Source organism: Perna viridis, chromosome 5 (genome assembly GCF_037379345.1).
Source record: "Perna viridis isolate PV_CMFRI_1.1 ecotype Kerala chromosome 5, ASM3737934v1, whole genome shotgun sequence".
NCBI classification, from domain to species: Eukaryota; Metazoa; Mollusca; class Bivalvia; order Mytilida; family Mytilidae; genus Perna; species Perna viridis.
The window spans coordinates 30,705,828-30,715,486 of NC_142449.1; the positions used below are offsets into that span (position 1 = coordinate 30,705,828).

Consider the following 9,659-nt stretch of genomic DNA (forward strand, 5'->3'; position numbering starts at 1 on the left):
TGCACCTATAAAATGTACAGAAATGTTTTTCCTATCAGAAACTGTTTAAATTTTTTAAATGAGATGAGAACTTTTTTCACAGCACTATGCGGAACAGGGGTAATTTCTGCGTAGGACTATTTTTGCGTACGTTCAAAATGCTCATTGGTTGAATTGGTGGTCTGTAACCTGAAATCAGTGGCGGTTTCATGGGGGGGGATGGGGGGGGGGGGCTTTGAAAAAAAAATTATTGAAAAAATGTGTGTGGTAAATCATGAAAAACACTCACTTCATGATCCTCACCGGATCAAGAAATTTTTGAGGAAAAATAAGGCAGAATCTAATATTGCACAAATATTTTTTTATTAAAAATTGGCAGGACCAAAATTATCTGAAAATGAAAAGAGAGGATGGAAAATTTGATCTCCATCATATTAATCAAATGGTTATTCCATTACTGAAATTGCACGTTCCTTTAAAGTGTGTGAAAAGCTGGATGAAACAGACTAATATTCAGGATGGTCTTCCATTGCATAATGATTTTTAACTTTGTTGTCTGACTTTAACATGACTGTTTTTGTGCACTTCCAGGATGAACTAGTATCCTGGTTGACATAAGTACTATTCAATAATACAAGACAAAGCAATAAAAAAGAAACCAAAAAAAAAAATACAAAACAACATTACACATACAAAAAACACAAAAAGTTATTTAAAGACATTAGATCCATCCTTTGTAAATTCCGTATTAGTGCCCATTCTTTAGCAATAGAAAAGGAGACATATAGCAATATAGATAGAAATAATAAAACTTGTAATTCATGTAAAAATTGTGATATTGAAGATGAACACAACTTTTTCTCAATATGTTCCCACTATAACCTGCAAAGAAACAAATTAATAGAAAAACTAAATGAAGTTGATAATCTTGTCTCTAATTCATTTTTTACAATGAAAGAATTAGTTCCCCATTTAACACTCGCTCATTCAATGTAATCAAACTAATTACAAAATTTATGAAAGAATGTTTTGAAATCAGAATAAATACATAAATTTATTAAACTGTATACCACTGTTGCACCTTGGTCAAATTATTGTTCATATCAATGTGTCATATTAATTTTATTTGCACTTTGTTTTGTATTGTATTATGCCATAACCATTTAATGTAAATGTGTTTGTGCTAATAAATATTGTCTATTGTCTATTGTCTATAATAATAACAATAAAAAGAAAAAAAAACAAATACAAATACCAGTTTGACCATTGTATTACAATTTCAAACCACTTTCCTAGGGAAACTTGTATTGTCCCTAAGGGAATTTCTTTGGGATTTCCTTCTGTGTAGTAGACCTAACTATATGACCTTACAATTAGCAGTTAATACAATGAAGACCCATAATTTACAATGTTATTTTTTCTGATCAGAAAAAAGTAAGAGTACTGTAAAAATGGTTAAAATATTATCCAGTTATGGCTCTAGAAATTCCAAAAGGAGGAACATTCCACTGTTTTTCTATAATCAACCAATTTGTTTAAGTATAAATGAGGAGGCATCCTCATTTGGATCTCTGATAACTGCATTGGATGAGGATGTTATTACAGTCACTGAACCAATCCGCCACAATTTGACAAATCTATGACTGCTGACTGATTGATTGCAGTGGAATTGATTACTGATGACTGCTGACTGATTGACTACTGACGGATCAATAACTGATGACCGGTGACCGGTCTGATCACAGTTTTGTTATGTGACACGACGGATAATCAGTTCATGTAAATAAAAGAATTTCTGTCGGAACAATTCCAATATACATTGTACTACAATATCAAATTTACAGGTATCTTAAATTCCAGATATTAAGTCCACATATTGTATTTTGTTCAAAATAAAACAAATGTAAAATAACAAAAATGATATAATGTTTAAATCCATTGCATTATGTAAATTCATGTTAAAATTGACAAATGAAACCGCAAAATTCATAAAATATATTGCCTGCTCTGTGGTCACATGATATGATCACCAGTTTAATGGATTGGTTTGACAGATCGAAGACTGATCGTAAACTGATCAGTGATCAATGACCAATCACAATTTTAGTTGCATGGATCAGTTCAGGTACAGTATTACAGTACTCACTGAATAATTGCAGTTAAAACATAACCAATTAATTTGTTGCTATTTATATATAATAAACTGCATCAACTTTTCGGGAACTAAAGAAATTGTTTTTAGTTTATAATAAAAACTGGTTTTAGGATTAGAGTAACCTAAATTCTTACGTAAAACATGTCTACAAATATTTGAAAGTGACAGTTGCTGCTCTTGTCCTAAACAAGGGATGTCTTCTTCATCAATATGTAGATCTTTCATTCTGTTTTTATCACTCATTATGCTTTGTCTGTCCTCACAAATAATTTTTCTTGCTGACTGTAGAGATTTGGTATTTTCTGAATTACTCAAAAATAATAGCCATTCATCAGATTGCAAGTTAAGTTGGTAGCCATATTGTATCAAAAGGAGACAAATATCATAATGTTGCTCTCTCAGAGCAAGTTGGAGTAATCCTCTCTCCTGAATGTAGTTTGCCATATTGTCTCTTCTGTACATAATAACTGTTTGAGTCAGGTTCAGTTTTGCTCCATTTTGGAGAAAATATTCTACAAGATCTGAGTGTCCTAATGTCACTGCAGAATGTAAAATTGTCTCCCCTGAACGAGTTCTCCAATTCAGGTCACTTCCACTGATATGCAACAATTTGTGAATGGACAGCTTTTTAGTGTGGAATGCTGGAATAGTTCGGCCATTTATTTCATAAAGATTAGGATCAGCACCTGCATCTAAAAGGAACTGAAATTAAAGATGATAATATGAAAGAAGAAAAAAATAAAACAACTAAGTGGTATACAAATTAGGCTTCAAAATTAGGGGAAAAAATATTAATTATATTCAAATATGCTACTTGTAAAATATACATATCATATATTTAGACAGCTGCTCATGTGGAATAGTTGCAGTTTCAAACATTTTATTGTCAGGGGCGGAACCAGGATTTTAGATTAGTTAAAAGCTTTTGAGGTTACATTTTTGAAATATTCTTCTAGAGTGGGTTCAATGTAGATATCTTTTGTAGTAAAATTAGCAAGAAATTAAAGTTTCAACTAAAACCGCCTAAATCTACCCCTGACAACCCATGCTTTGCAAATTTTAGGGGGGAGGGGCACATGCCTACCAAGCCCCCGTCTGAATCCGCCCCCGATTGCGATGATTCAATGATTGTATCAAAACATTTGTTAAAGCACTAAACTGCTTTATGGAAAACAGTTAGATACGATCACAGAGGTCAAACCCTGAACAGTTGTGGCAAGTATAGACACACCATTTAAACTTTATGCAGCTTCAGTTTTGATTGTGATTAAACATTTGACACAGGATAAGAATTTGACTCTTTTTTGTTTCTTAATTCCTAAATAGTTCCAGTCACAATTTCCAAAGCACATTCAGAACTTCTTTTTTATGTAATGGTACTTTGTGGTTGAACTTTAAAAAGATCTATTCCTATTTCCTCAAGTTATCATCCAGAAATCAGAAAAAAAATCTAATTTCTGGCTGCTACTTCTTACTTGGCTCAAGTCACAAGCCCAAAAAATCAATTCAAGTATCCTGTTGAAGTACAGCACATTGTAGTACAATTCAAAAGAGATCCATTCATTTTTTGTCAAGTTATTGTAAATTATTTCTAGCCACATTTTGACTACTAATTTCTAATTGGTTCAAGTCATAGGCTAGCCCTAAAATTAATCCAAGCTTACTTTTGGTGGCATCTTATGGTACAATTTAAAAAAAGATCAAATTATTTATAGTCAAGGTAATATCTGGACATCAGAATATTGTTTATTTCTGGTACTTCATTCCTAAACAGTTGAAGTCTTTACCTCAAAAATCAATCCCAGCCTGGCATTTGGGGTAAATAATGTTAAGCAGTATAAAAACATCCATATGCTTCAACTGGAGTGATATACTGTTCAGTGTAAGTGTTTGTAAGAACCAGGCAAAATGGGAAAATCAGAAACATGCATGTCAAAACCCAACTGATTTGACAATTATTTGATCTCTGCCTCACTGGCTTTGCGCAGAAATTTATCAATAGTATCTTAGTAAAATGAGGTTTTTGACAGAGTTATCTGCCCTTGAAATGTTCATTTTCAGTGCATTTCAATGAAATTGTAACTCAAAGGTCCAGCATGATATGGACAATCTTGTCAGTTTTCCTTGATTCGGATGATGCAAATAGTCAAATTACACTATCAAAATGATGGGTTTTTTCATACCATGTTTCACCTACTGCCTAATTCTTACAGGGACTGACACTTAAATTCTACGTTTCACCATATCCATTCTCAATATAAGAAAATCCTTCATGGCTGAAAAAAACCATCCTTGTCTCAAAAGTGATGAATACATGTTTTCTTAAATCAAGGTTGTCTGTGGGCATACCTTAACAGAATCATAGCTGTCTCTGTAACAAGCCTCATGGAGGAGAGTATGAGTTGTTTCTGGTATTCTATTATTAGGATCGCATCCTGTGTCTAAAAATAACTTTAAAATTTCTGAATGACCACAGCAAATGGCACACTGTATTGGACTTCTCCTGAATTAAAAAAAAATATATCAAATTTAACATGCATAAATGAAATTCAAGGAAGAAAGAATATATCATTGCATAACAGCACAGAAAAGTATACCATGGCACAGCAAAGAACTCAGTTAAGGAACTATAATTTCTTTGTCTCCAAAATAAAAGTGATCAAAGTTGGCAGGTGTTTCTAAAAAATCAGACAATGCTTATCCTACCTGTGCACCTGGTCCATGCTCCTATAGTTATATTTCAATTCCAGGTTGCTCATTTACTTTTGTTTCTATGTGCATGTTATTTTGTAAATTTCATATTCTATGTTGGGTGTGTTATCCCAAGATAAAGTTCTTTTTGATCACATTCAAATCATAGATTTCCCTTTAGCTAAAAAATATTCTTAATTGGGAAGTACATATTTATACTGAACAGGATACAAAAAAAATGTAAATGAAAGGCAGTCACAGATCCAGGATTTTATTGCGGGGAGGAATAATCAAGGGAACCAAAGTTACAGCGGTAATCAAAAGAATGTAATCCAGGGGCAAAGACCAGACATGGAAAACAGACATACACGACAAAGAACATAAAGTAACTAATATCATACATACAAAGTAACAAAAGCAAATGAGCAACTCAGACTCCACTAAAAACTGGGAGCATGGACAGGTGCACCAGTAGGGCAAGAGTCCTCTGCTTTTCTAGAAATCACCCACCAAGTTGCTCAATAAAAGTCAAATCCAGGGTAGACAAACAAGGAAAGGAAAGCTATGACACGTTGAATAAATCAATTTTCATGGTTCAGATGGATGCACCATAACAATCAATGATTTCATGATGATGACCATTAAACTTCTGTAGTGATGACTTCAATCTTATAGCAACATAACCCTGTTCCAGAAGCCTGTTTGTTAGAATTCTAGCGCGATACAAAAAGTCTACATAGTTTATGCAAGCTCTGGCATAATGTATGAGTTGTGATATGAACACTCCATATGCAGGTGCTGAAGGGATGTTGCCACAGATGAAAAGAAAGTTAACAATTCTGAATGAAAAGTCATCTCATTTGTCGTAAAGTTTGGTCAACAGTTTTCCTTTACCATCAATTTCCAAGTGTAGGTCAAGATATGAGGCTGACTTCACAATGTCTATAGTATCCTTTATCTCAAGTTCTTTGGTGTGCTGTGGTATATCAAATCCTCGAAAGTAGAATTGTTTAAAGATAATATCTCATCTATCTAGCGGAAATTGAGTTTAAAGGATCTAGCTAAACAATATTCTTTCTTTTGGATCAGATCAGTTTTAAAGTCAGCCTAAGAAGAGTGAAGGAATAGGTCAGCAAAGTAGAGGCGCACAATTTGTTCCCATTGGAATGCTGACTGTTTGTTGAAAAACGTGTCCACCACACTGGACATATATGTTGTCAATTAAAAATTCCAGCATTTTGTAAACATCTTCCTCTGTATATTTGGAAGATGATTTGGAATTATTTCTTACAAAGTATGAGGAATCTCTTCCAAGAACTATATATTTGTATCTAGGTGTACCATCTTTTTAGGAAAAACAACAATGTATAATGTTTTTAAGTCAGGATTTTAACTGAGAAAGGGGAATAGAAGTATAGTGTTGAAAAAATCGTAGGTTTTAATGCTAGGGGAGGTGTAATTATGAGAATCAGTACAAAAGGAAACCAGATTATGACATGTTTAATGAATGAATACCAATATGATAAATTGCCATATTTAATACAATATTTAGAAGATTATGATAGATTTTTGTTTCATTTTCAATAGTGGGGGCATATGCCCATTACCCCCTCACCTGAAAAGTCAGTAACTCAGTTTTAATAAAGTAGTTCTTGAAAAAAATGCACATTATCACATAAGCACATCATACACTGATTTCCTCTGATACTGTAACCCTCCAATCGTTTTTGGGCCAACATATCAATGTTCAATTTATTAAAAGAACAGTGTTCCAATGTCCCCCACGTAAAAAAGACACATTACAAACTCTAAATTCGAGGGCCAAAATTCCTGAAAAAAATCATTCAACTATAACCAAGTTGAAATTAATCTGGAACTGCTCATAGTAAGACTAAATACAAAAGATAAATTCAATTGGTGAAGGCATTAAAAAAAAGTGTGGTACACTTTAAATTCACTGAAATTTTCTAAGTCCAAGGGCCGTAACTTCTGAAAAAATCATTCAACCATAACCGAAGTTGAACTTAATCTGTAACTCTTCATAATAAGGCTATATACCAAAGACAACCCTATTTGGTAGCATCATTACAAAAAAAAAAGAGTGGAAAACCCAGATGGATGCCTGGCATTTCCATGTCTCCTCGTAACACTTCACGGGGGACAAAAATTGGGAAAATTGCAATTTCAGAGGAAATTCTGACAAGATAAACCTGTCCCTCTCATGAATTTAAAAATTTTACTGAATAAAATGAGAATTTAAAGGATGGAAGCTTCTTTCCACAAAGACAAGTATTTTACTAATTTGTGGTGCCAGAGATTTGTAAGATTATTGGCACTATTAAAGGGATGTATAAATAATGTTTCCTAATAATACAACATGTATTTCTTTCTATATGAAACAAAAATGGCAAAACACTTGGTACAATGAATGTGGCTCTGTTACATCCCCAGCGTATGTATACCGAAGTAAATAAATAAAAAATGAGTGGAGACTGAAGAGAGAGGTATAGTCACCCAAAATCATCTGTAATTGTTGGATCACAGCCATGTTTTAAGAGGAACCTGACCATTTCTTTATTAAACTGTGTAACTGCATATGACAATGGTGACATCTTGATGTTGAATGGAGGGAAACTTGCAACTTCATTGACATCACATCCCTTTTGAAGCAAAGCCTCACATAGTGGAAGTGAACCCTGAAAAAAAAAACTTAATGACAAGTATATACTGACTGGTACACTTTTTAATGACATGTCTGTAGTTGATGTAAGATAATTATCACCTGTAATTGTGTGTTGTTTAAATTTCTTACCTACAATGTAGTATGTACTCTTGTTGACCTACATGTACATGTAAACAAAATGAATTCTTAAGATCAATTTTATACCTATCTCTCATACAGAGTTATTTATCCTTGCGATTCTCTGTATGAGAGATAAATTTTATACATGTAAAAACAGCAAATCCTTAATATGATTGTTTGTATATACAAGTCACTTGTAAGTTTCAACTCAACGGGGGTTCCTAGGAAAGCTTGGTACACCTGGTCCATGCTCCCAGTTTTTAGTGGAGCTCATTTACTTTTGTTACTTTAAGTATGTATTATTTTGTTATTTCGTGTTTTGTCTGTTGTCCATGTCTGGTCTTTGTCCCTCGGTAATAGATTTCCACTAGAATCTTGGTTCCCTTGATGCTCTTTCTAATTATACGTAAACACTCCCTTGCTCAAAGAACATGTAAAACCATCACAAAAACCTTAAAATAAAAAAGTAACAACATGTTTTACTTCAAAATTGGAGTACATTTATATGAAATCTAGATAAATATATTTGTATGATTTTGCTTTGTGTTAACTAATCGTGATTGGATAAAACCATTTATCCAGATAAGCTGGAGCAGTAAAATGCAAATGAGGACCATACATAGAAAGTTCATCTGCCATTGATGAGGTACATTTATATAAAACCAATGAACAATATGCAAATGAAGACCAGTTGTAGTTGCAGAATCAGTGTATTATTCAATAAATTTGACTTTGACGATGAGACTAATAACCAATGAAGATGAGGGCTTAAAAGTTTGACATGAATGTCGTCACATAGAATCACACCACCAGCGAAGGTGTACATTTCTATAATTTGACCTGGGAGACCAGACAAAAACTGGTTTGAAGAAACAACAAAGAAAGGAAACATTGACCTAAATATTTATATAAAATTCCATGGATAAAAAGTTTTTTCAAAAAATGAAAACGTTATGATTTTATGTTGATACCCAAGCCACTTAATGGATAACCAATTAACAGGAAAGTGATGACCCGTGACATCACGAAGAACTGTCTTATAATTTCTAATATAGATTTGTACATGTATAAGTGTATTATTTTTATCTAATATATTTTTATTTTGTCTGAAGAAGTTAGTACATAATCTAATCTTTCATTGCATTAAACCTATTTTCCTGATGTAGCATCTTCAAAGCTCAGCAATTGCTTGCAAAAGGCAAGGTAAATTAATGTTCCAAAAAAAATGTTCCCATTTCATCACTGTATTGAAAAGAAAATTCCCTACAATTATTTTTTCTATCAAAAACCTTTTAATGGTAACAAGTAGGAGTGCACTTCAATAAATTTTAAATGGATCACGATAACATTTAAATCCTTATTTTGTCTCCATTCAGTTTGACAGCAATTTCCAAACCACTGAAAATTTTGAAAATGGCAAAAAATTACAAAAAAAAATTGTGTTGGTCCCTAATTTTCCTATCCAAAAAAACTTGACAAATACGTGGTTTCAAAGTTTCAAACACTTAGTCCCTAGGTCATGCACAAGAAATACTGAAAATGTCAATCATTCCATGTTTTTGATCTACATTTTGTAGCCATACCACAATACACGCAAAACACATTGTACATTTAGTGGGAACAAAGTCCATCTCCATATGCAGATTACATGAAAAAATGTACAAAGAAAAATAATATAAACAAAATTACTCTGTATATTGCTATTGACAGTGCTGTTTCTCCATTATTTGTTTTAATATGACAAACACTTGCATCGACATTTAAAATACAGTTCAGAATATCTGCAACATCACTGTTTTTCAATCTGTCTATGAAAGGTCCAACTTCTGTTTGCTTTAAAGTTGTTTTAGAGTCAATTACAAATTGATTAGAAGTGTTATGAATTAAATATTGATCGTCAAATTTATACAAAAGCGGCATGATGTAGATATGTAGTGTAATTTCATGTTTGACAATGATCAGGCTCAGCTGTTGGAGCTATTATTCCAACCGGATATTTAACGAGTTATCTGCCTCTCAAAGATGCGGTCA

General features: G+C 32.8%; 1 protein-coding gene across 1 annotated transcript; it reads right to left on the reverse strand.

The window, feature by feature from the left end:
* Positions 1-325: 325 nt before the first annotated feature.
* On the reverse strand, positions 326-9,659 carry LOC148617040 (palmitoyltransferase ZDHHC13-like). Its single transcript, XM_088584324.1, has 4 exons — positions 9,318-9,659; positions 7,340-7,521; positions 4,484-4,637; positions 326-2,836 (listed from the first exon to the last, which is right to left on the reverse strand). Exons 1-4 carry the CDS (start codon positions 9,546-9,548, stop codon positions 2,165-2,167), a joined length of 1,239 nt encoding a protein of 412 aa, XP_088440450.1. The 5' UTR covers positions 9,549-9,659; the 3' UTR covers positions 326-2,164.